Genomic DNA, 9,470 nt, shown 5'->3' with positions numbered 1-9,470 from the left:
TACGAGTCAACACAAGAGGAGCGGATATGCCAACATACAACGACGCTGTTGGCCCTGGCTTTATTCACTGAAATATACAGTGCCACACAACAAAATTTTTAGTGATAATATTTTATTTAAAGAATTAAAATAGTTTATCGGCAAAAAAAATGAGTATTTTACTCAATTCCTCACCTGGTACGGATTCACAACAACAAATAACTAATTCATATAATTATTTATATGAAAAGGTTTTTAATTTTTTTTGTTTTTATAATTGTAGGTGTTTGTAGTGCAGCATTAAAGCGAAGAGCCGCCTCGTCCGATGATGGTAAGTTATATATTTATGAAAAAATAATTTTTTAATATTGTGCATTCATAAATTTTGGATAATTTTTTTTTTTTAATTAGAAAAAACATTTGAATCTAGTGATTATTGTATATATTAGATTGTATGATCAAAGTGCATGTTTCATGATATTGTGTTGGTCATAATCTTAAACTTGTTTCGACAGGCTCTTCTTACGCCTACTTGATTTTATTCATGAATTATTTATTTTTTTGATTTTCAATTTTTTTTAAAATGTTATATTACTATTTTTTTTGTCTTGAATAGTACTTTTTATTCTGTAATTATATTAAATTTAATTTTGTTAATTATATATTTTGATAAATTTTACTTTTATCGTAATTTTTTTAAAAAAATTTATTTATAACTTTTAAATTGTTTTGAGAAAGAAAAAAAAGAAAAGAAAGAAAAGCGTTGTATAGAAAATAAAAATATTCATTTCAGACGATGAAATCTCACCTAAAAAACAGAGAAATTCTTATTTTTTTACTTTGGAGTCAGAATCACCTTTACCAACTAGTGAAGATGACGAATCTATATATACAATTCAAGGAGATGAAACTGGTGAGTTAAAAAAAATTTCTAAATCGAATCATTTAATTTGTTATAGGTATTTGTAATTTACCTCTATAAATTATTTGCAGAATTCGTTCAGGATACATCGGATACTTCAACACAATCGTACGATAGCGATGACGATATTTCCGTTCAATTGGAATTTGAAGTTGCTTCTCAATCCGAAGAAGAAAATCCAATGCTTAATCCAACCTCTTCGTCTGATCCAGAGGTAATTTCTGCAATAATTAATAATAAAAATTAATTAAAAATTAATTAATTATTTTAAAATTATCTAAATAATTTTTTATTCAATAGAAAATATTTCCTCTCTGTTTAAATTAATAATAATAAAATTAAATTAACTACAATTAAATTAATATAAATATTTTAGGATTATGTAACAATGGGAGTTTTAGCTGCGATATATAATGAAACTGATATTGGTTTCGCTGATGATAGCGACAATTCAAGAAGTACAGTTGACAGTGAAATTGGAAGAGCCGATTATTGGACGTGCGTTCAATGTACAAGTAAAAATAACAATCCTTTATTTCGCTACTGCGAAAAATGTTACCAGGTAAATAATTTTTCAATAAAAAATTATTAATTAAATACTTTAAATTGTTCATTTTATAACAGAATTCAAAAAAAAATAATTAATTTCTTCTAATTCAAATCTATATCTAAAATAGTTATTCATATGATAATTTATTTATTTTTAGATTCGAAAAAATTTCTTTCCACCGCGACCAAAACGCAAAAAACGTCGCCAACAAAAAGAAAAGGAAATAGTGACATTTGATTTAATGAAAAAAAAATCGGATGAAATTTTAAGTCATGACTCAGGTATTAGTAGTCAGGACACAAAATCAAGTCAAGAATGGGATGATGGTAAAACTGTTGAGTGTATGAAAAAAAAGGACGTTGATGTCGACAATAATGGTGATATTTCAATCAAAAGTGAAATTAAAAAAGAGGAAATTAATATTGAATGCAGTGATAATAAAAATCAAATTTCTATCAATAATACGGATACAGAGAATAAAAAAATTGATAACAATTCAGATGATAAAATGTGCGTCATGTGCACGTTAAATCCAAAAAATGGAGCATTTTCACATGGAAGTACACTTCACGTTTGTTGCTGTTATAAATGTGCTATTCGAATTTGGAGGACCAATAAACACTGTCCAATTTGTAATCGGAAAATTACAAACGTTCAAAAAATTTTCTACAATTAATGCGTAATAGTTGTTAGAAAAATCTACTCTCAGGTATTTTATCTTGTTTAACAAAAAAAAAACAAAAACAAAAAAAAAAAGATAGCGAGATTTTATTTTATGAAAATTTTTCAGAAAAAACTCGTTTTATATAATATGAAAAAAAAAGAAAAAGTTATTAACTTGTTACTTGTATAAAAAGAAGTAAATTATTTTATTAGAAAAACAAATCTAGGTAGAAACATTTAAAAAGAAATTATTTTTTTTTTTAATGTGTAAAAAACATTTAACGATTGGTTCATGAATAAATCATATATAATTATGATTAATTTGATCATTTTTAGATAAAGGCTTAATATGAATCAATTTTCATAAAAATGCTTACTCAAATTTCAGTTATATTTTACAATTGTTTAATGTAATACATTTTAAAATTTAATTTTTTAGAAATTTTGCTTTTTTTTGCAATAATTTAATTTCCTTTAAATTACTTATAAAAAAAGAAACAATTTCAAATTTACCAATTAATTTGCTTAACTTTAGTTTACAAAAATTTAATATATTTTCTGTTACATTTTTGTCGAATTTTATTAACTATATTTTAGCATTAATTAAAATTGAATGAAGAATATTTGAAATTCTTTTTTCTTAATTTTACTCTATTACTAAATATTATCTTTATCTTAATTTTTTATTTAAAAATATTCTTTTCTTTTGTTGAAAACTGATTCATAAGCAAATTTGCATTTTTTGCTTATATTATTATAATTTCACATATTCATCTTGTAAATATTTCATTGAACATTGTTTTCATTATAATTCAACATTATGATTTAATTTTCGTATATTGTAAGAAAATTGTGAATATATATATATATATATAAAAAAAAAATATATTAATCAAATAAGTTTTTCTTTCGTGAATAAAAATAAATGGACCTTGAGACTGAAACCAATCCACATTTACAGTTTAGAAAGATTAGATAATATATTTATTTATAAATATATTTTTTATATACAAATATTGTAAATCTAAGTATAGAATTAGGAAAATGATAAAATTCAAAATAATTTTAAAGTTCCTAAAATAGTGAGTTACAAAATACCAAATATTGAGAAAAAAAAAATTTAATTTTATGCAAGGAAAAAAATAAATTGTAAAAGTGAAAATAAATTATTATTTTTTCAAATATAAAAAAAGTGATTTTATCATTCGAGCATAACCCAAAAAAAATAAAGTAAACATTTTCATTCACAGATATCACTACTGTCTAATTCGATTTTATAAAGAATTTCTCATTATAGTCGTGAGATGTCAGGATATATCAAGGTCCAAAAGAGGAATCGCATCAGAATTTTTTTTTTTTTTTGGGGAAAAATTAATATTTGTCAAGTGCAAAAGAGATGGCTGAGTTTTAAGTTTGGCATTTGTAGATTGTAAACGTTTAATACCACCGATGGTTCGAAAAAACGAGTTTTTTCCTGAGGCGTCTACAATTGACAGACGTTGGATGAATTTTACCATTAAAAATTTCGACACGAGAGAGAAATATTTTCATGAGAAGAACCATCGCATACGGCTTGTAAATTTAGTGAGACGTTTTGGCGTTTCTTGGAATTTATCCCTTAGTCTTTGACGAATATTGACAACTGAAAAGAATTGGGTAAGTTCTTTATTTTACTGTCATTAATATTTTTTATAAAAATTAAAACATAATAATTTTTTTTTCCTATTTTTGGAGAAAAATAAAGAATATTAAAAGAATATTTTAAAACGCTTTCTAAAAACTTCATTTTTACATAATGATGAGATTCTAAAAAATGTTCACCTTTATTTATTTGTTTTTATTAAATAATATCTATATAGTCATGGGAGAAAACGAAAAAGAATTTGTCCTGCAATGGGATGGACATGCAGGATACGTCACAGAACGATTTAGTGGATTATTGGCACGTCAGGCTCTCGTTGATGTGACACTTATTTGTGAGGAGCAAAAATTACGAGTTCATAAATTGGTTTTAGCATCGTGCAGTTTATATTTTGAGGTAAGATTTTTCGTTATATCATCCGTTCCGAAAAAATTCGGTTTTAAATATCAGTAACGATTATCGAATATTTTCTAAACATTTCTATTATACCAATTGTTTTTCTCTTTTAAAAGAGTCTCATGGAGGACAATTTTCCTGTCATTGTTGTAAAATAAACAAAAAAAATCTTGTAAATTAACAAGTAGAAAAATTTCTAAATTTAGAGAATGCTATTTTTAAAACGAAGGACGTTTAATGTGGAAAAAAAAACACAGAAAATAATTTTCTCACATTATTCATATGATATAATAAAGGTAATTGTGGATTTTCTTTTATTAGGAGATGCTGGAACAAGATCTTGGACAAGAGCCAATTATAGTTCTCAAAGATTTGAACTTTGAAGTATTAAAAGCAATGGTTGAATTTATGTACTGCGGGGAAACTACTATCTCACAAAAATATTTACCTTCACTGCTGATAGCGGCAAGACTGTTCAAAGTAAGATTTATTTCTATATTCAATGTACTCCAATTTTCTAGAAAAAAAAAAATGTGTTTTTTTTACGTAATTTTTTTTTTTTGAATTTAAAACAAAACGAATAGCAAAAAATAGAATGAAAAATTAAATGTTATTGTAATTTTACAATTTAGTAGTAAAATAAAATTTTCATATGAAAAAATTATCATTTAAACATAAAATTGAAGGAGAAATAAAATAAAAATTAATTTTTTATTTTACAGGTAAACGAATTAGAATTTATAGCTAAGCAGATATCTGAATCTCAAGATGTCGGTGACGATGGCTCAAATAGTGATAAGATTTTCGAGGAATATAGCGATGGTTCTGAATATATAAATAAATTAGTGGAAATTGACAGCGATTGCGAGGAAATTATTCCCGATACACAAAATAATAATGACGTTGATTGTTACGATATTAAAGATATCAGTGACACGGAATCGGAAAAAGGTCCAATTGAATGTTGTAGTGCAGCGAGTAATGATTCTGAACCTGAATTAGAACATACATTGTACGAGGAAATTGAAATAAAAAATAAAAATATCACTTCTGAAGTCTCATCAACATGTGTTAATGGTTCTTCATCTGAAATTGAAAGAATTTCTAAAATATTAGAACACGATAAATCATTACAATTATTTGAAAATGAATCTATGATGATTGAATGCGAGGAACGTAATAATGACGATGACGACGAAGATGATGATGATTCTGGTGAAAAAATAATAAACTATAACGAATGCTGTGATTATTCAAATGACGAGAGTCAAAAATCATCGTCACGTCAAAATGATGAGACTGATGAGCGTTATTCATCAGACAGTACAGACGTTGGTAATAAAGTTGGACAATGTTTAAAAGTTTATACACACAAAAAACGTAAAAGTATCAATAAAATACGTAATCATTTATTGCAAATCAATGAATTATTACCAGAATTACCAACAACAAAAAGTATTGATTTATTAAATGATTCATCGAGTGATGAGACATCATTAAATATTGAAAATTCCGAATATGTCTCAAGTTTAACAAGTGAAAATATACAATCAATTGTTGGTTGTACATTAAATGAATTTAATTTAATAGATAGTGATAATGAAATAAATGTGTGTAACGGCTTTTTCCCAAGTAATGATAAAAATTATGTTGTCGATGGTGACAAGGAAATAAGAAAAGTTGAATTTTTCACCGAATATGAAAATGATCGTCGTTTAAGAAAAAAACCAATTCTACGAAGAAGCGTACGTCTCAGTCAACAAGAATCTGAGGAATCAATTGAGGATAATTTATTTCTCAATAAAACAAAAAAACACAAAATTTGTATTGTCGACAGAGAACATAAAGTGGATATATTTCCAAAAAAAAAGCGTAAACGACATTCAGAACCAACAACAACATCTAATAATGTAAAACATAATCGATCTATACGTAAAACGGCAAAATATCGAACTCGTACACGATTAGAGCCAAAAATAGAAAAGGAAAAATTAAAAGAACAAGAAAAAATAAAAGATGAGAAATGTGAAAAGGAGACAATAGAAAATTTAGAACAACAACAATTAAATACAATAGCAACTGTTAATCGTGCATTATGGGGTGATATGACTGATATTTCACAGGAAATAAATAATACTAATGATTCAATGGAATGTTCAATGGAAATTCCATTTGCCGTTGGTCTATTGCCATTAAGAGCTGCACTTGAAAAAATGCAAGCAATGCCCGATTATCAACCAAGAAAAACAAGATCATCAGTTGCTCCAATTAAACAGGATACAACGAATAATTATCACAAGAGAAAAAATAATAATCATTGTGAAATTGCTAATGTCTCGAAAAAACATATTGCCACCAGTGAGAGTATAATTAAGGAAAATGCTAAAACCGTTTGTCATATTGAAATTCGAACAGCATCACAGTGCTCTGCACGAAGTCGAAAACGATCATTGTCAGATTGTTCTAGTGTAGAATCAACTGCCATAGCAGATAAACAATAGCACCAATAATTTGCAAGTATGAGCTTTTTCTTTTTAAATTATTCAACAAGACGCATTCTTAAAAAAAAAAAAAATTCAAAAGAAAATTACAATTATTGATGAAATAAAATCAATTATTCTAATTTTTTATTTTGAAATTTGTAAATATTTAAATACTAAAATTATTAATTTATTTAATTTTCAAAAATATGTTAATAAATCTTATGTTTATAAAATTTCTCTAAAAAAAAAAATTTCTCAAAAAAAAAAAAGAAACGAATGCGTCCTGCTCAAAATTTCAAGTGTTCAAAAACAAAATTTTTTTTTTGAATTCTTATAGAAAAAATAATTTTTATATAAAATGCTGTGATGTGAAAACAAAAAATTCTTAATATTACTCTCTGCAAGGTTTTTTAGATAAATTTTCGCATAATTTGGGCCTGTGTTTTGAGTAAAAAAAAAAAATTAAATAATATAATAAATTAAATCTAGTTTTTAACATTAGTATAATAATATTAAAGTCATCATTTGGATTGTTTCTATTAAGATTTGAATTAAATGGAAAGTTTAATTCGTAATTATGCGAAACATTGAGATTTCTAGTTAATTGATAAAAAAAAAAAATAAATAATTTAATTAATTATTATTTTAAAGTGTGCATATTGTACTCAGCATAATATAATTCTATTGCAGTTTCATTGAGACAGAAAGAAAAAAAGATTTTATAAAATTATTTATCTTTCTTACAAAAATTATATTATATATTATATATTATAAGCTTTGTGTCGTCGAGATTGTGATTTAAAAATGCAATACCTTTTTATATTTTTTAACTATGTTGATTGTATATTTAATTTCCTATAATAGTAAAAAAAAAAGAAACAAAAAAATATTTCCGTCAAAATAATTCAATGAAAATTATTTAAATTTTCAATGAATTTAAATAATTAAAATTGAACAATAATAATTAGTGAAAAAGAATCGAAAAGTCTGAAATCTATGTCTCCATAATTAATTGCGACAAGATTTAAAACTTGGAATACAATTTTTTGTTTTCTTTATTTAAACAGGCCCCGCTATACCTCGAATGTTATATTATTGTACAGATTTTATTAAAGCTATATGTGTTATATGTAGTACATATTGTTGTATTACATTCATACAACACAATCTATTGTTGCGTACAAAAAAAAACACCAATTTTTTGTGAACAAAAAAAAAATTATCTTTCAAAGATAGCTTCAGAGTTTTAATAGGCTTAAAAAATGTGTGAAATAAAACAGAAAAAAAAGAAACAAACAAAACTAAAAGAAAATCTTAGCAAAGTTTATGTCTCTTTAAGAATTTACTATAATTCTAATAATTAATTATTACTAAATTTCTCAATTACAAAATCATTTTGTTATTTGTACTTATAAGAAATGCTACAAATTAAGAGCAGTTGTAAATTTGCCATTACAAATCGCACGACACTGTTCAAAGAATGTAAGAAAAAAGAAAATATTGTTGATATTGTAGCTGTAAATACGTAAGTGTTATATCAATATTTTTTTAAATAAAGGTTTATATCGATAATTTACTCGAAAGTGTTAATTTTATAGATTATAATTATTATATTTATTAATTTATAATTATTAAGCACTATTTTTTATATAAAAGAAAATAATTTTTCATTCATATTTTATTAATTGTTTCTTAACATTTTTTTTGTCAGTTATTAATTTTTTTTAAATTTACTTCATTTAGAGTCGCGTATATATTTATTGATAAATTTTTTGCATGTAATTGGAATTATTTGTGTGGTTTTGGTTCTATACAGAAAGTTATATAGTGAAAGGGATAGAGAGAAAGAGAGAGAGAGAGAGAGAGAGAGTGAGGGAGATGATATAATTTGTGACGGTGAAGTGTTTAAAAATAATACACGTATATGCATGTAAGTTTCACGAGAGATACGTGTTTGCTGATGTTTCAACACCGATATGGGCAAAACCGAGAAGAACCGCAGCAACATAGATATATTAGAGCAATATATTGATCTCAACCCCTCGCGAATGGATTCTACACCTTCAGGGACGGATTATTCAAACTAAATAATGCCTATACATATAAATATAGTTTATATATTATTATATTGCGATTGCGCATTCTAAAGTTACGCTATTAGAAAAATCGCAAAATTAAAAAGAAAAAAAAATTACTATAACTATAACATTTTATAAATATTTTTTATATAAAAAAAAAAATTAATTTAACATTGAATAATTAATGCAAATTAATAAATTTAAATAAAATATATATTTTTTAATATATGGATATTAAAATGTATATTAGATTTTATTTTATTGAAATTCATTAATTTTCTTAATTAATCTTGCGAAATAATTAATTATTTTTGAAATTGTCACATTTATAATCACGTGACTAAGGTCGTATAACATTTATAAGAAAAGGTTACAGAAGCACGTGACTTAAAAGTTCGGAGGTTGTCGACTATTCTCGGAAAAAAGTAGGAAATTCCTGGATAAAAGTTGTGATAATTAAAATTAGAAGCAATTTCGTATTATTATTATTGTCATATATATTTTATACCGTGTGATTTGTTTTAATTTTATTAGTGAATGTAGAAAAAAAAATTTTTGATTTAATAACCAAATTATTAAGAAACTTTTTTTTATATTTTAATTAATATAATTAAAAATTCCAATTATATAATTTTAATTTATAAAATAATAATGATTTTATTTACTATTTATTGCAAATATTAGTTATAATTTAATAACTGGTATTATTTTTTTTTACTATTATTTTTGTTAATATTATTGTTATAATAAAAAAAAT

At 24.4% G+C, this 9,470-nt stretch overlaps 2 protein-coding genes across 2 annotated transcripts; both read left to right on the top strand.

Annotated features, from left to right (window-relative positions):
- Positions 1 to 11: 11 nt before the first annotated feature.
- LOC127289794 (E3 ubiquitin-protein ligase Mdm2-like) lies at positions 12 to 2,278 on the top strand. Its single transcript, XM_051317967.1, has 6 exons — positions 12 to 177; positions 263 to 310; positions 773 to 892; positions 973 to 1,115; positions 1,278 to 1,463; positions 1,609 to 2,278. Exons 1-6 carry the CDS (start codon positions 150 to 152, stop codon positions 2,125 to 2,127), a joined length of 1,044 nt encoding a protein of 347 aa, XP_051173924.1. The 5' UTR covers positions 12 to 149; the 3' UTR covers positions 2,128 to 2,278.
- Positions 2,279 to 3,434: 1,156 nt separating this feature from the next.
- LOC127289786 (zinc finger and BTB domain-containing protein 18-like) lies at positions 3,435 to 8,211 on the top strand. The gene is made up of 4 exons (XM_051317954.1): positions 3,435 to 3,770; positions 3,974 to 4,152; positions 4,474 to 4,632; positions 4,875 to 8,211. Exons 2-4 carry the CDS (start codon positions 3,976 to 3,978, stop codon positions 6,651 to 6,653), a joined length of 2,115 nt encoding a protein of 704 aa, XP_051173911.1. The 5' UTR covers positions 3,435 to 3,770; positions 3,974 to 3,975; the 3' UTR covers positions 6,654 to 8,211.
- Positions 8,212 to 9,470: the final 1,259 nt, after the last annotated feature.

Source organism: Leptopilina boulardi, unplaced genomic scaffold (genome assembly GCF_019393585.1).
Source record: "Leptopilina boulardi isolate dan_hultmark-lab unplaced genomic scaffold, ZJU_Lbou_2.1 LbouV2_51, whole genome shotgun sequence".
In the NCBI taxonomy this organism is placed as follows: domain Eukaryota; kingdom Metazoa; phylum Arthropoda; class Insecta; order Hymenoptera; family Figitidae; genus Leptopilina; species Leptopilina boulardi.
The sequence above is the reverse complement of the archived record's forward strand: the minus strand, read 5'-3'. Positions and strand labels throughout refer to the sequence as shown.